This window comes from Piliocolobus tephrosceles, chromosome 20, assembly GCF_002776525.5.
Source record: "Piliocolobus tephrosceles isolate RC106 chromosome 20, ASM277652v3, whole genome shotgun sequence".
Lineage (NCBI taxonomy): Eukaryota > Metazoa > Chordata > Mammalia > Primates > Cercopithecidae > Piliocolobus > Piliocolobus tephrosceles.
In genome coordinates this window covers 40981006-40997165 of record NC_045453.1, presented here as the reverse complement: position 1 = coordinate 40997165, position 16160 = coordinate 40981006, and the positions used below count along the sequence as shown (strand labels likewise).

General features: G+C 39.7%; 1 protein-coding gene across 10 annotated transcripts in view; it reads left to right on the top strand.

The window, feature by feature from the left end:
- KIZ (kizuna centrosomal protein) overlaps positions 1 to 16160 on the top strand; it is a 131661-nt gene that overhangs the window by 7696 nt on the left and 107805 nt on the right. For 6 of the 10 annotated variants that reach the window (XR_003306889.1, XR_003306890.1, XM_026448131.1 and 3 more), the window contains exons 3-5: positions 2706 to 2868; positions 5373 to 5477; positions 11921 to 12010. Coding sequence is in view for 8 of the 10 variants with exons in the window: in XM_026448131.1 (XP_026303916.1) it covers positions 2706 to 2868; positions 5373 to 5477; positions 11921 to 12010 (358 nt within the window). In the remaining 2 variants the exon portion in view is untranslated. Of the gene's footprint in view, positions 1 to 2705; positions 2869 to 5372; positions 5478 to 10416; positions 10513 to 11920; positions 12011 to 16160 lie in introns of all 10 variants that reach the window. The other 4 variants (XM_023191870.3, XM_023191864.3, XM_023191872.3 and 1 more) reach the window with 4 other exon arrangements.

Here is a 16160-nt window from a genome sequence, read left to right as displayed (position 1 = left end):
TGCCTTCACCTAGTACCTGCCAGAAGGCAGAGTCTGAGACGAGGGTCTGTGTATAGGTGGTAATTTATTTGACAAGGTGGTCATCTAAAATTGGAGAGCAGGGCTGGGCAGACCAAAATAAGAGCAGTTCACTGCAGTGAGCACCTGGGGCTTTAGTCGCTCCAGACCTTCAGAGGAGCCTTCAGAGGAGCAGTGTAGACTACCCTTCTGCTCTGCACAGTGTCTACTCCTGCGAAAGGAGAGCGGGCTGTACTCCTACCGGTTCCTGACCCCCACTGGTAAGTGTGGCCCCAGGTGGAGGTAACTCCTTCACACATCTAGGCTTTTCCATGCTGCAAACTCAGAATGGCGGCCCTGAGATGCCAAGTGCAGCTGAGGCAGAGGCAGATGCTCTCAGGTTATACCACATGCAGTAGACTGTGGTGGCTATGGTGATTGTGGCTGTTAGAAAAAAGGTCGGGCCAGGAGGTGTGAGGTGGGCACAAGGGGTGTCTCATCCAGCAGCCCACCAGACCTGCCGTTATCTGCACCCTTTTAAATTTACATTATAACCATCTCTCTGCAGCTTCTCCCTAAGATTTGACACTGACTGAAACGTCAGGCTCTTAAGCATGACGGGATGTTTTGTAATGTAGTATAAACTTCTAGGCCTGTGGTTAGGTGCTTCAGTTCCATCTGAGCTTCACCAGCTCTAAGCCGGTGACCTTGGGGCAATTACTCCAACATTTGGTGCCTCCATTTCTTCTTCTGTCAAATGGGAGTAATGATAGTTGTGAGAACTCAACAAGATTCATACAAAGCCTTAAAGCAGTGTCTGATCTAGAGCCAATTATTATTTATTACAATTTCATCAACATTCTTTTTCCTATGTTTTGCCTTTGAGCTTTCTGACATGCTGTTTCCTCCACCTGGAATGTTTTCCCCTCATCTTTTCATTTTTGGCTTCATCAATTTTGATTAACTCTCATTCATCTTTCAGGTCTTTTTGTTTTTGTTGTTGTTCGGAGACAGGGTCTTGCTCTGTTGCCCAGGCTAGAGTGCAGTGGTGTGATCTCGGCTCACTGCAGCCTCTGCCTCCCAGGTTCAAGCACTTCTCCTGCCTCAGCCTCCTGAGTAGCTGGGATTACAGACGCGCACACCACCACACCCGGCTTATTTTTGTATTTTTAGTAGAGGTGGTGTTTCACCATTCTGGCTAGGCTGGTCTCGAACTCCAGACCTCAGGTGACCCAACCATCATGGCCTCCCAAAATGCTGGGATTACAAGCGTGAATCCCTGTGCCCGACCCATCTTTCAGGTCTTAGCTGAAAATTATTTCCACTGGGAAGACCTCCCTGGCCCTTTCAGCTAGGTCAGGTTGCCCAGTGTCTAGAAGTCCTTTTTGGTTTCCCTCATAGCATTCCCTCATACTTACTTATTTCATTGTTTTCTTTGTTGACCTTAGCTGAAAGACTTTTATCTTTGGAGTGCTGAATATATGGATGATTGCATGGGTAGATGAGTTACTCAGTCATGTGGTCAGCTTTGAAGGTTAATGTGGTAGCTGGAATGGAACTAGAATTTGGATGGAGAGGCATGGTACAGTTGTACCCACTCCAGGTAGACACCACTAGCAGCAGCTTTACTGAGTGCCTGAATATGAACGACAGTATGTTAGGTTCTACCTCCATTACAGTTACTCTCGTCAAAAATGCAGAGACATGGGCAGCAATAAGACCAGTCTTCAGTTTTTATTCAGAAAGAAAAATGAAGACAGCCAACCATGGTCAAAGCATGGAATTATTAACACAATAAAGACTTTCTTGAAAATTGTTGTTAAACAACTTTGGACATCTCCAGCATCTTTGCAAATCTTTGTTTTGATTCAAACAAACATTCAAAAAAATGTTTTGAATATTTTTGTTATTTTAAAATTTATTTTTGTTTGATGTAAGAACGTTGAATAATTTATTGAGCCAACAATTGGAATGCTGTATAACAGGGAAGAAGAGTTAGGATTAATGGCGTTGGTACCATGAGAAAAGTCGACTGCAGAACTTGAACTATCCCATATGTCTTTGTATGTACAGAAAAATTGGAATGCAGAGTATGTTTTTGCTATTATACTTTGGATAAGAGTCTTAAAGGTTTTTTCACAGTTGGAGTAGTTACAGTCCATGTATTATTATAAAATATTTTAATAGTGAATTATATTGTTGCAATTTCTAACAAGTGTGTTCGTTATCTAAATGAGAGCTTTTGGTATTTTACATTTTTAAATTTGTTTTAAATTTCTTAATTTTATGGATTGTGATTTGTAGTTTGATTTAATTCCATATGAGCAGTTATTTTTGAAATTGTTGTGTATAAGAATGTTAGTGAGCCATTCGTCAAACATGTCCACATAGACACGACTCTTGAAATCATGTTTAATTTTGAGAAATAAGTCCATAGAAATCTTTACTGTGTGAATGTTAGAATGTGGTCTTGTATATATTTCTCAGGGGAGTTATGCTTGGAGGAAACCGATATGATAGCTCAGTGGTACTGCATTAATTTTCTGTCTCCAAAAATGTATATATACATTTTGTCCTTTGGGTTTTAGTGGTTTGGGTAAAATATCTTAGAATACATTGTCTCATTAACAATTTTGATAAAGAAAATTCTCTTTCTTAGATTTGTCCAAGTCTAGTCCATTGTTTTAAAACTGCTTTTAATTTTCTAGAGTTAAGCTGAAATATGTAAAACTAAAGAATTATCTGAAGGAAATATGTGAATCTGAAAAGAAGGCTCATGCTCGAAACCAAGAATATTTAAAGCAATTTGAGCGTTTCCAAGCTCATGCTGTATACTTCACCACAAACACAGAGAAGCTTCAAAAACTGAAGGTGACTTCCTGTTTTTTACTACATTTTATTTTATTTTATTTTATTTATTTATTTATTTTTTCAAGATGGGGCCTCACTGTGTTACCCAGGCTAGACTTGAACTCCTGGGCTTAAGCAGTCCTCCTGTCTCAACCTCCTGAGTAGCTGGGATTACAGATGCACACCCCGTGTAGCTGTGTACCTTCTGAGTAGCTGAAATTACAGGTGTACATGCCATGTAGCTGTGTACCTCCCGAGTAGCTGAGATTACAGATGCACACCTCATATAGCTGTGTACCTCCTGAGTAGCTGAGATTACAGGTGCACACCTCATGTAGCTGTGTACCACCCGAGTAGCTGAGATTACAGGTGCACACCCCAGGTTTACGTTTTGTTTTTAATCTTTTTTTTGCTAAAATGAGAAATAATGAGTAGTAATTTTCAGATCAGTGGTAGTCACTAATGTTTAGTTGTTCATACTTAAGTATCAGCTTTTTCTGTGAATTACCGTATGGCTAAATTTTATCAGAGAACTTGAAACTGCATTTTCCAAGAGTCTTCTTTAGTTGAGGAATCAATGGGATATCTGTAACACAGGGAAGATCACTAGCCAGTACCTGGCACAGTGTAACACATGGTATTTGTTGGCTGAATAAATGAATTTGAGCAGCATTGGGGTTCCCTCTAGAAACTGATTCTGTCTTGAAAGGGTTCTTTTTCTGTGGTCTGGGCCCCTCTCTGGCAAACAGTTCGTTGGGACAGCAGTAAGGATAGAACTGTCTCCGAGGAGTTTGCCTTCATGCTTCTGGACTGTGTGATCCAGCGTGACTGCCCTTGCAGCCATCTCTGGTTCTGGCACCTTTTTCCCCTTGAAGTGCAGGTGCTTGGCTACCTGCTGCTCCACAAATTAGGCCAAGTGTGGAGGGCCAGGAGCTAGGCCTTTATCCTCATCATTTCCACTGGTCAGGTGTTGTCCAATTTAACCCACCTTAACACTGATCACAGGAGGAGTTGAATTCAGTATTCTGCCTGCTAGCCTGCTACTGAGCCCCCCTAGCTTTTTTTTCTTTTGCCCTGCAGTTTTTCTTCAGCCTTTTATTGTAAAATTTTCAGATACACAGAAGAGTTAGCATAATTATTGTGATGAACACTCATAATTCTCCACTTAGATGCAGTAGTTTTAAATATCTTGTTGTATTTGCTTTGTATATTTTTTTTCTTTTCTCTGAGCCATTGAAAGTCTGCTGCAGGCATCATGACATTTCTTTCCTAAGCACTTGAGCATGGATCTCCTAAGTGCAGGGGCAGTCTCCTACATAATCATACCATTATCACATCTAAGAAGATTAAAAATGATTTCATAATATTTTGTTTTTTGAGACAGGGCCTCTCACCCTGTCATCCAGGCTGAAGTGCAGTGGCGTGATCATGGCTTATGGTAGCCTCAACCTTCTAGGCTCAAGCAAGCCTCCTTCCTCAGCCTTAAGCTGGGACCGTAGGTGTGCACTACCATGCCTGGCTAATTTTTTAGTTTTTGTAGAGATGAGGTCTATGTTGCCCAGGCTGGTCTTGAATATGCAGTCTCAAGCAATTCTCCTGACTTGGCCGCCCAGGGTGCTGGAATTACAGGTTTGAGCCACTGCACCCAGACATAGTATTATTTAATATTCAGCTCATATTTGGATTTCCCCACTTCTCCCAAAAAGTAACTTATTTTTCCAGACCAGGAGCCAACTAGGGCTCACGTATTGTTTTTTGCGTTATTGATTATTGTGCCTTTTTTGTCTCTTTTAATCAAATTTAGTCTCCTACCATTCCTCCTTTTTTTTCCCCATGTAATTGGCTGTTTTGAAAAAGGCAGTTCATCTGCTTGTAGAATGATCCACATTCTGAATCTAAGGCATCATTTAACTTGCACAGCATCCCCTGAATTTCCTGTGAACTGGAAATGTGGTCTATACAAGCACTGTCCAATAGAATTTTCTGCAGTGATGGCAATGTTCTGTATCTACACTGATGCTATCTGATACAGCTATTGCTCGTATGTGGCTATTGAGCACTTAAAATGTGGTTTGTGACACTGAAGACTGTATTTTTAATTTTGCCAATTTTAATTAATTTTAATTTAAATAGTTACAGCTGAGGTTATACTTCCAACTGCATCCCATCAGGAGGCCCGTGATGTCAGGTGGCCCCTGGGTGAGGCTGACTTTGACCCCTTGGTTAAGATGATGATCTCTAGTTGTCTCTACTGTAAGGTACATTTTTTTCCACTTTGCATGTTAGTAACTAATCTATGGAGTGATGGGTTGGCATCATGGGAATATTGTGTTCCTCAATATCCTTTTACCTAATGGTTTTAGGACCCATAGATGAGCCTTGCCTGAACCAGTTATTTCTAGTGGAGGTTTTGAAAAATGGTGATTTTCTGTTTTATTGTATCTTCTGTTAACTGGCTTTCCTCTATAACAAAGAGTGTTTTCCCTCTTTTCTTTCTTTCACTCCCCCCCCCCCTTTTTTTTTAGCCTACAACAGCACCTGGTATTCCTAGGAGTCTCCCATCCAAGTATGAAACAGGCCCAACCCTGCTTAGCCTTCAAGATCAGATGAGAGCAAGCGTGTTCAGGGTGGTATGGCCATAGACCCCCCTTTTTTTTTAATGTTATGATGGACTTGTGAATTTCTATTTACTAGTATGTTATCAATTACAGTAATTACTCTTTTTGTCATTTTATTGTCTTATATTTGGCCAGTGGGAGTCTCTTGAGATTGGCTCCTGTGTCCTTTTGACATAACCCTGTTGATTCTGAGCCTTCTTTGATCTGGGGCATAACAAGATATTCCAGGTTTACCTCACATTTTTTCTCCCTCAGATGTGGAATTAGCCTCCTATCCAAGGAGCTGTGGTTCTTTTTAATGGAGAGGGGTATTTAGAAACCAAGATACACAGTTAAATGTGCTCAAACAATAGCAAGTTTTAGCTCCTCATTTTTTTATTTTAGTATTCGTGAAAAATGTTTAAAGTTCAAAAAAAGTTGTATCAATGTTGTAAACTACTTTTCAAAGATTTCATGGAGAAAATGAAAGTGATGGGCAAAGGAGGGAATTTTGTCTTCCCAATAAAATAAAGGAAAAATAGAAAATTTCTGCTTATTTTCATATTGAGGCTTCATTTAATTGTTGATTTCTTATTATGACCAAATTTGAGAGGAAGGAATTTGAAGGGAAGAATCATCTTTTGTAATTTTTTTATATTGAGAGCATTTGTTATATAAAATAGGATATGTTATAAAAAACTTGTATGAGCTACTAAAGACTGTCAACATGGGGGACTATTTTAACATGACAAACTAGATAGGAATATGAAAAGCTCTATTAAGAAACATGGTTCAAAAATTATGTAGGTATTCCATTTTTGAATTTTGGATAAGGAATGCCTTTAAAAAAATTCTTCTAGTAGCATAAAAGGCCAAATCATGGCACTACACTCGGGAAGGATGTGAGTTCCATGGAGAACTGGACTTTGACAGTCACCCTAAGTCCAAAGCCAATGTTTGTTGTGTGCCTACGAACCCAGATAGCAATGTCAGAGACCCCACCAGTGATCCCACCTTCTTCAGCAAGCTGTGCAGTGAGCTGAGGTGCAGCATAGGGGATGTTTGTCTCTGGTGTTTTCCCATTTCTTTCTGCTTCTTCCTTTTGGGCTAGTGTCTAGTGGTGGCCCAGGTATGCCAGAACCACTTGTCTCCTCTTAATGCTGCCCATCCAGGTATCAGATCTTTACCTGCTTTCTTGATTGACCTCACATAAGTCTTAGGAGGAAGGTGTTCACAGTGCATTGCCCACGCGCCCCAAAATGCCACAGGTATTTCACCTTGAACAGACTACAGTTAATACACATGGACTTCAAATTGGTAGAATTCCAGAAAGTGAAACCAAGTGAATCCATGTGAGAGAAGTGGGGATTTTGCCCAAATTGGTACTAAGAGAGTTTCTCCCACTTTGTAGGGGTGGGCTGGGCCCAGTTCATTATATAGGGTTAAAATCTCTTAAAATGAGCTAATTGCTGAAAACACTGTCAACTGGTTTTATGACTCATAATACTTTATTTGGAGGCCTATAATATTTTTTAGGGCTTTTAAAGGATATTGACGTGTTATGTAGTTTTGAAAATATAGTGTTATATCTATGTTGCTACATGTCAGTTGGATAAAGGGGCTGAAAAAACAGTTCAAAAATGTAAATATTAGGTCTAGGCATGGTGGCTCATGCCTGTAATCCCAGCGCTTTAGGAGGCTGAGGTGGGAGGATCACTTAAGGCCAGGAATTCGAGACCAGCCTGGGCAACATAGTGAGACCCATCTGTACAAAATCTTTAAAAATTAGCCAACTCTGGGGGTGTGCACCAGTAGTCTCAGCTGCTCAGGAATCTGAGATGGCGGGAGGATCATTTGAGCCCAGGAGGTTGAGGCTATAGTGAGCTATGATGGTGGCACAGTAGTCTAGCCCTGGCGACAGAGCAAAACCCTGTCTCTCCAAAAAAAAATTAATGATGATAAAATAAATTTAAAAAGACCTAAGAATGTAAATATTAGTATTAATGCTGTGAGGAATGTGCCCTCGTCTCCCTAATTCTGCCCCCCTGCTCCCTGTATTAGCTGCTTTTGTAAAAGGGGCCCCAGTTGGTCCTAACTTAAAGCAGTTTCACTCAGGTGCCCATTATCCTTGTCTCAGGTTTGGTTCTCCCTGAAGTAGACCTGGAGAACAGGGATTTGACAGTAAGTGGTTTATTTGGGAGATAAGGAATATCAGTAGGCAAGAGGGGATGAAGCCAGCTGCCATAGTTAGCCCAGCACCGAATCCTACAGGGAACTTCTGGCAAGTGGTTTCCACATTTGGGATATGTGTCCAGCAGCTCCTAAGCAGCACTGATTGAGGACTGATGGGCAAGGTTGTAGATGGTAGGGAATTAACCAAACGCTCCCCAGAGCAGCCTTCCCAGGTTCCAAGAAGCCTTAGGCATGGAGCCCCAGATTCCAGAACTTCGGAGTGACCAGAAAGGTCCCGGGGACGTGTGTAGAACAGCATCTGCCTTAGCCTCCCTCATGGCAGTATTGCCAGGCATGGGGCTGACATGTCAGGGCATTCAGGGAGGATCCTCATAGCAGGCACAAGAGTCTTCATCTGGTTAGGTCTCTCTTTGGCCTGAAATGCTGGCCAAGGCTTTTCAGGACAAAGTCCAGACGCTCGTCTCTGCCTGCATAGAACAGCCTCACCCTTATTACTCCTCCCAACATGTGGGCACACACATGCACACACACACACACACACACTCTCTCTCTCTCTCACAGATACACAGACGTGCACATTTTTTCTCCCCATCTTTCCCTAATTTGTCCCCTTCCACCTTCTCCTGCCATCCCCATTTCTCCCTCTTATCTCTCCCCACTCTCCTATTCCTGTCTCCTTGCCTCTTCTTACCCCCAAATCTGTCTCCTCCAGATCCTCTAACTCTTCCACCCCCCTATCTTCCCACTGTCTCTCTACATCTTTATCTCCCGCACACACACACACACTCACTCTCGCTCACACACACACACACACACACACACAGTCTTACATGCATCCACAGTACTTTAAGCATGCTGAACAATTTGCATTTCCTTGAAAGCACCACATTATCTCATACCTCCTTCAATTAGAAGGCCTTTTTCCCCCTGCCCTGCCTTAGGTCTGTGTCATAATTATCTCAGTAAGCACTTCCTTCGTGGTATTATAATTGTTTACATGTCTGTTTTCCCACTTCACTGTGAGCTCCTTGTCTTATTATTTCAATGCTCTCAGTATCTGACCCAGAATATGGCGCATAATAAGCACTCAGTAAGCATCAAGACTTCCCCCTTGACTGAAATTAATTCTTCCGTATTTTTTATCTCATTCTGTTATGGACCATGAACTAGTATGTGAGAACTAATGTGGTATTGATGATACTCTTTATTATACCTTCCCAGTTAGCATTTCTGTTTAATAGCAGAGGGGTTTTGAATATATAATGTCATTATTTAAAGATGTGGTTCTCCAGGCCTGGACAACATGATGAGAACCTGCAAAAGAATAGAAAAAGTTAGCTAGACGTGGTGCATGTGCTCTAGTCCCAGCTATTGGCGAGCTGAGGTAGGAAGATTGGTTAAGCCTGGGAGGTTGAAGGGCAGTGAGCTGTGATCATGCCACTGCACTCCAGCCTGGGTGACAGAGCAAGACCTTGTCTCAAAAAAAAAAAAAAAAAAAGTAAAATAGATGTGTTTATCCTTGAAAATTCAGTCATTAGGTTATGTATGCTTATAAGGGGCTAATATTTGAGAACAAATCTTTTGAACTCTGATTTGATTTCTACTAAGGATTGTGACAGACACTGTGAGCAGGGCACAACCTTCAGGTCCCTGGAGGACAAAGTGTGTAGCACATACCATTTTTTTTATCAACCAGAGTGTCTTGCCTGTTAATATACATTAGTTGAACAAATAAACGTTCCCCCATATCTTTGGTAAAAGTTCACGATCTAAGAGGAAGCACAGATACTGGAAAAAAATAGGAGAAGAGAAAACAAAAGACTGTGAATCTTAGTCGTGTCTCTCATACTAACCTGAGGATAAAATCAGCCCATTATGTAACTCTCTGTACCCATTTCCTCAACTCTAATATGAGGAGACAGGGCCAGCAGATTTTAAATGTCAATTCAGTTCAATTATTCACTTATTCTGTAACTTGAGAATTAGCTGAGCAACCCTGAAAAACAATGAAAAAGGAAGTCTGTGGCAAAAAAAAAAGGTAGTGGTGACACTTTCAGGCAAACAGTAAAGTGATTGAAGGCAAATTGACGGAAGTGAAAATACAGAAAGTAACGTAATGGAAAACGTTTGTGAGCTTGGAGAGAAATCCCAGAGACCAGAAACTTCTGCGAGAACCTCCATCAACCCCCCAGTCATTGTTAACAGATTTCATGAATTCCGCTGAAATAAATTACTTGTGCATAGTGAGGAAGTAAATGGGAAGGTCCTACTAAGTTTAGGTGGGCAGCATCAAGCCAATGCTGTGAAGCAATACAGTGACAGACAGAACAAGTTACCTGATGGATTAACTCAGTGCTCTTGGGTTTATTAAAACAGATTTCTCGGGTTGGGGCTGGGAAGATAAGGGAATTATTTATCCCTAGAGGGGCTCCAGACCAGGAGATGTTACTGGTGCATGAGTAGGCTCTGGAGAGCACTGTGGAAAACTCCTGCTTTCCAGTGTTCAGAACGTGGATAATAACCAGGTGTTACATATAAAAAGAAAAAGAAAAAAAGAAAAAAGAGAACAAAGCATTTTTTGATGGAAATCCATGGTCCTAGGGGATGCAGGCTTACAGTCTGTATCAATCATTAATTTATCATTGTATCTCTGCAACTTCATTGTGCCATTTCTATTTGCATTATTTAGAAAAAGAGTATCTACAGTTTAGTGACTTTTTCAGTTGCATTGAGACCAATCGAAATTGGGCTCTTAAAGATACTTCTTTCTGTTCTTTAGGAAGACTTTATGCAGTTATCACTTCCATTTTCCTTCAGCAAAACGAATTGAATAAAACTCCCATATTTCTATGAGAAAGTGCTCTGTCTTTGGAAGGTATGGCTCTGAAATGATCCTATAATGAGGAAAGCAGGTACAATGCTCATTGATCTCAAAGAGCATAAGAAAACATTTGTAGTCACAGGAAAAAAGAATTTTTGTTTAACCTGTAATTGTATATATTGTAATTCATCCCCCATTTCTTTTTTGAGATACTGTCCCTTAGAATCTGTAAGGGATACCTGTTTAAAGCTCCTGTGGTTAAAATGTAAACACCTCTAAGTTCAAAGGAATAGATATGGAACAGAGAAGCGTAAATTGTATCTTTGTTATTGCTTTATCCTTAGTTTATCATTTTATCATTTGTACTGGTCTTATAAAATTTTCATTTAATTGAGTATCTACTTAGAGAATTACTGCCATCTATCATGTTAATAGTACTCTGCTGGTTAAAAAAAATCCATACCTAACTGTTACTAAAAATGAGATAGCATATATTAATAATACCTTTCAGAATATTTTGAGAGAAACAAATCAGTTTGGTTATTAGTGCCCATTCGGTTTTTGTGTGTGAGAACAAAGCTCGGGCCTATTTTATGTTCAATCAGAGAACTAAGGAAACAGCTTTCTAATTTCATCATCTCATAGGTATGTTTCTAATTACAGTACATACCTGCCTAATTTAGAAAATGTTCTGATACTTATCTGTGATGGACCACAATCCATGACTTTTTTAAGGCTTTAATTACTAGCGTACTGAATCAAAGTGCTTTTTTATGCCTTGCTTTTAAGAAAAAGTCATTTTAAGATTGAATCACTTTCACCAATTACAGTGTGGTAATGATGCAGACATCTTTATGTAGTTATTAGTGCCAGAGCAAACTGGATTCTGATTATTGATGTCTGCAGTATATTTTTATTCATAGAAAATGGAATTTGTTTTAAGTTGATGATCTAGCAAGTATGCTCAATTGCTGTGACGATCAGAATCATGATATTTTGTAGATATCATACAGATAAGAAATCAGTAGGATTGATTTTTTTTTTCTTTTGTTTGGGGCAAAACTTCTAAAAGGAAACACTGTCTAATGTATTACTTTCATAATAAAGGAATTGAATTTTTGTGATAAAGTGTCAAACTGTATACATATATATACACACACACATATATACACACACATATATGTGTGTATATGTATATATAAAGATTTTATTCCCTAAGTTGATGAAAGTAAAAATCCATCAAATCTTATTTTATTTAAAAATTGTGGCAGTTTGTAAAATTCAACTTTCGATATGTGTTATTTGCAAAATTGTTCATTTTCTAAGATAAGGTGAATTTCGTGGCAACATCAGCTTTTACTTTCTGCTTCAGTGCTCCCTGTATGTTGTAAAGACTGCAGTATACAGACAGATGCTAGTTGTAAAAATATTTATCACAAAATCAAACTTTGTTTATATTTAGCTTGAATATGAGACTCAAATTAAGAAGATGCTACTCTCAAAAGATAGTCTGGGACTAAAAGGTGAACTGAAAGATGAAGACAGAGAAAAGGTAATAAACTAAATTGATAACCTTTCTGTTAACAGAGGAGTTCTGGAGTATTTATATTTTAAGATATTGTTTCAAATAAAATCATCTTATTAGAAAGATCCCTTTGATTAAACCTTAAGTGATTAAAGATTTTTGCTTATAGAATATTGCTTTAACATCTAATTAAGTTTGCTGAAAGGGAGTTACTTTGGGAAGAAAGGATAGACTCTAAAGAAAACCTCAATGTTGTCAGTAGGTAAAATTATTTTTCTAAATCATGCCTTGTAGCTGCTCTTTTCTTAGTTTGAGAAGTGTTTTAAATGAAAAGTAAACAAAATACGGCATTTTGATTCTTTTATTTGTGTGAATATATATAATTCTGTACATTTTAACCTTTGCACAGAAAAAGTGGAAAGAACAGATTGCATATCTAAGCAATAGACAAAAAGATCGGCAAGGAATACTTAAATAAATTCTGCTATGTATCTGCTGTAATGCAGGCTTCTAATCCTCCCGCCTATCTCCATATAAATGATTCTGTTCAAGACCACAGATGTTTTCTTCACTAAAAGCAGTAAAGCTCTTTTATATGAAATGTCTAAAAACATCTTGTAATAACTTGGAGCATGCTGGCAAGAGTAGTCACTTGTGACTATGTGTGAAACCCCCTCAGCCAGTCGATATTGTAATAAGCAAAAATGGTAGCATCACTCCATTATTCAGAAAAGCCAACAGCGTGCTTGTTCCTTAGGCTGCAGCATTCATTAAGAAAAGCTTACTGGGCTGAAAGCTGGAAACAGATGATAACGGGATATGATTTTCATATTTAATGCTTTCCTTGGAAGAGTATGTGTGCTACAGATTGATAGAAGAATCAACTGCTACTTTACTAAAAGACTTTCGGGTTTGCCCTATAGCTACCGATGGAATCATTCAGCCAAGAAATTAACTTTTTCTCCTTTTACCTGCTTTATATATCTGCTAAGCAGGCTGCCTGGCTGCCAGTAAATGTTATTATGCAGTTAACTGTTTGGTATTTAAGACTCTTATCAGAAAAGAAACAGAGGCCACACTATTTTGTTTTTATAGTAGGAGGAAGGTTTTAGTTTTTCTTTCTTCTGTGCATTAGCAGGCATTAATCTGAGTTTATAGGAAGTTTTCGTTTTCCTTCCTCATAGATTAAAAAGTTAAAAAAAACCCCTAGAATTTAGAGCATTCTTTAAACTGTAAGATACAAAACACCAAGCCCTAGCAACCCTGACCTATATAAAAAGGCCTTTAATGATAAATGATGAATATGCCATTCCGTGTAGGCCAAATGTGGTATGATGTGATAGACTTTTAAAGCATTCAGGCAGTTTTTCTGTTTGACATTCGGTCATGAAATAATTGATGTGTTCTAATCTAGAAGCCAGTTAGTTCTTTCTGTGCCATTCTTGATAGACATATTCTTAGCACGGCAGTGTCAATGGTACTTCAGGAAAACAGAAGCTTTTTTTTCCTTTATTACCCACTGATTCTTTACCTTACATATAGTTATGGAGTCTCCTTTTAGGACATATTTAAAATTAGGGCAAGAGACATACAGTTGACAACCCCTTAAAATCTTACATATAATAATTAGAAGTCTTTTCATTTATATGGAAAGATGTCATTTCCTTAAAAGCTTTGTCTATTGGCTGTGTAAGAATCAATTTGGTAACATTTTGAGAAATTTATATTTTGCCTTTTCTAATTTTCCACCGATGTTCAACCGATTAAAAGGTAAATACATTTCAGTGAAATCATGTTTTAGTGACTCCTCCTACTAATTCCTGAACAATTCCTTATCATATGAGTTATGTCTTATTGTTTAGTGGAAATCCAAGCTCGTCTTCTTTGGGCAGTCATATGAATTGGTCTTGGTCATTGGCCCAGGGCCTTTCCTGAAGCATAGTACAGTCACTGGTTGAATCAGTAAGTAGTTGTTAAGCATCTATATTCTGTTTTGAGAAGCCACAGTAGGCCACTCTATAAATGCCACAATTTTCTTACCTTCAAAGTGCTTCTCACAAAGCAATGTTCTTTCTAAGGCACAGAATAGTGTGTGATAAAGTGCCAGTCACATGGGACAAGCATGAGCAGTGAGAAGAAAGAAGGTCCTGCTTCCCATGAATTGAGTAACCCCAGGCCTGGTGGAGGAGGTGGTGTGTGAGGTGGCATAGAAGGATCGGCAGGATGCCAGTCAGTGGCAGAAAATGAGCTTGGAAAGCTACCTTGTGGGATTTGGTACCTGAAACTATGGTACCAGGCTAAGAACTGAGATTTCCTCCTCGAATTTGTGTGTGTGTGTGTGTGTGTGTGTGTGTGTGTGTGTGTGTGTGTGTTGGGGCCAATGAAGGAAGGACTTGTGAGCAGAGCGGTCACATCCCATGTGTGCAGCTGCGGGAAGATGAGGCTGGCAGTGCTGTACAGGATGAGCCTGGGGAGGAGTATGTGGAGCTGAGGAAATGAGGCTCCATTCAGACAGGAGGAGTTAACAGAATGGAGGGCCTGTATTGGGGATGGCCATTGAGGTGGAAAACACTAATAAAGGGGAGAGCATCGATCAAATTGGTGATCATTCTGAATTATAAAAAGATATTTTTTAAGTGGCTGTACAGCTTTCAACCGTAGGCGGTAACGTGGATGCCAAGAAAAGTCATCAAGTGGTGTGTGTCCATCTTGTAAATGTAAAACCCTGGCTCAGTTTTGGTGTAGGACATCTATTGTTTGCTTGCATACAGTGGCTGCTCTTTAGAATCATACATCACTTAGAAGGGTTAATAGTCTATTCATCTGCCATGCTTGTTTCCACTATGAATTTACTTAGCTTACGAAAAATGTGTCTTACCAAAAAGGCACATTTCAAGCCCCACTCAAATCCTCACAAATTTTACTATAATAGTTCTTCACCTCTATTATATATATATAGTTATTTTTTATTTTGGGGGCAAACTCTGTTTCTAGGCATGTTCTTCTGGTTGAAGAACAGTGACTAGAGAATATACATAAAAACACAAAAATGTATGTCCTCAAGAAAGATTGAGATGGCATTTTTGAATGAGAGTATACATTTGGGGATGGGGTTGTGCGGTTTCTTTGAACTATTAGTCTGTGAAATATATTTTACTAGAAGTAGAAGCAAACTGATTATACTCTATCAGGGCTGCATAGGTGTGGAGGACCAGGGAATTTCATCACAGAGCTGAAGGTTTGTGGAGGAGCGTCACTTCCCCTGTGGTCACCCTCTCTGCAAGGATCAGGTGGAGAATGGTTACAAAGGTGTTATTCCCACTTTTTAATACTGGTAGTAACACTGGGTAATAATCACTGTACTTTTACTTTGCCAGGTGCTGTATTAACACTTTATATGTATCTTCTCAACAACCCTGGAAGTAGAGGATATTGTTGCCCCCATTTTATAGTAATGCTCAGAAAAGTTAGTTAACTCATCGGAAACTACACAGTCAGGCAGAGGCAGTATTCAAACCCAGACCATTGGACTTCAGCGTCCGTGCTATTAACCACCTTGCAACAATGCCCTCTAAGGCAGTATGGGTAAAAGGTAGTATGGGAAGCTCTTCAAAAGTTGGAGAAATTCCTGGTGAAATAAAAACTTTTAAGTACTACATTTTTACCTAGACTTGAGGGAGGAGATGGTCTTCCTTGGTACTGTAGTATTTGAGCTGAATCAGGTGAGCCATGGCAAGCAGAGGACCTGCCCCCTAAACTGCCCATGTTTGCAATAAAAGAAGCATCCGTTTCTGTTGGCTTTGTTGGGCAGAAGCAATGCGTTACAGCTCAACTGAAGAAGAACTTGAAGGGAGAAAGCCTGCACAGCCACAGGAGGTGGCTGTGTGCCTGGTATGCAGGGATGAGCTCTACAGTGGCTTTAGCCACGGATCTGAGCATGTGTCCGAGGCACTCCCAGGAGCAGTGCCACTGCAGGAGAGGCACGTGACGGAGAAGACAACACCCCAATATGAGATGATGGAAAGGGTTCTTCCATTCCAGGTGAGATAGAATGCTGTTCCCAGGATCTGAGCACCATTCATGAGACCAAGGCAGCCACTGTAGGACCTGGCTCATGTCCAAAGAGTAAAGGGACCAGATACCTTGTGTAGGGGAAACTTTTTTTTTTTTTTTTTTT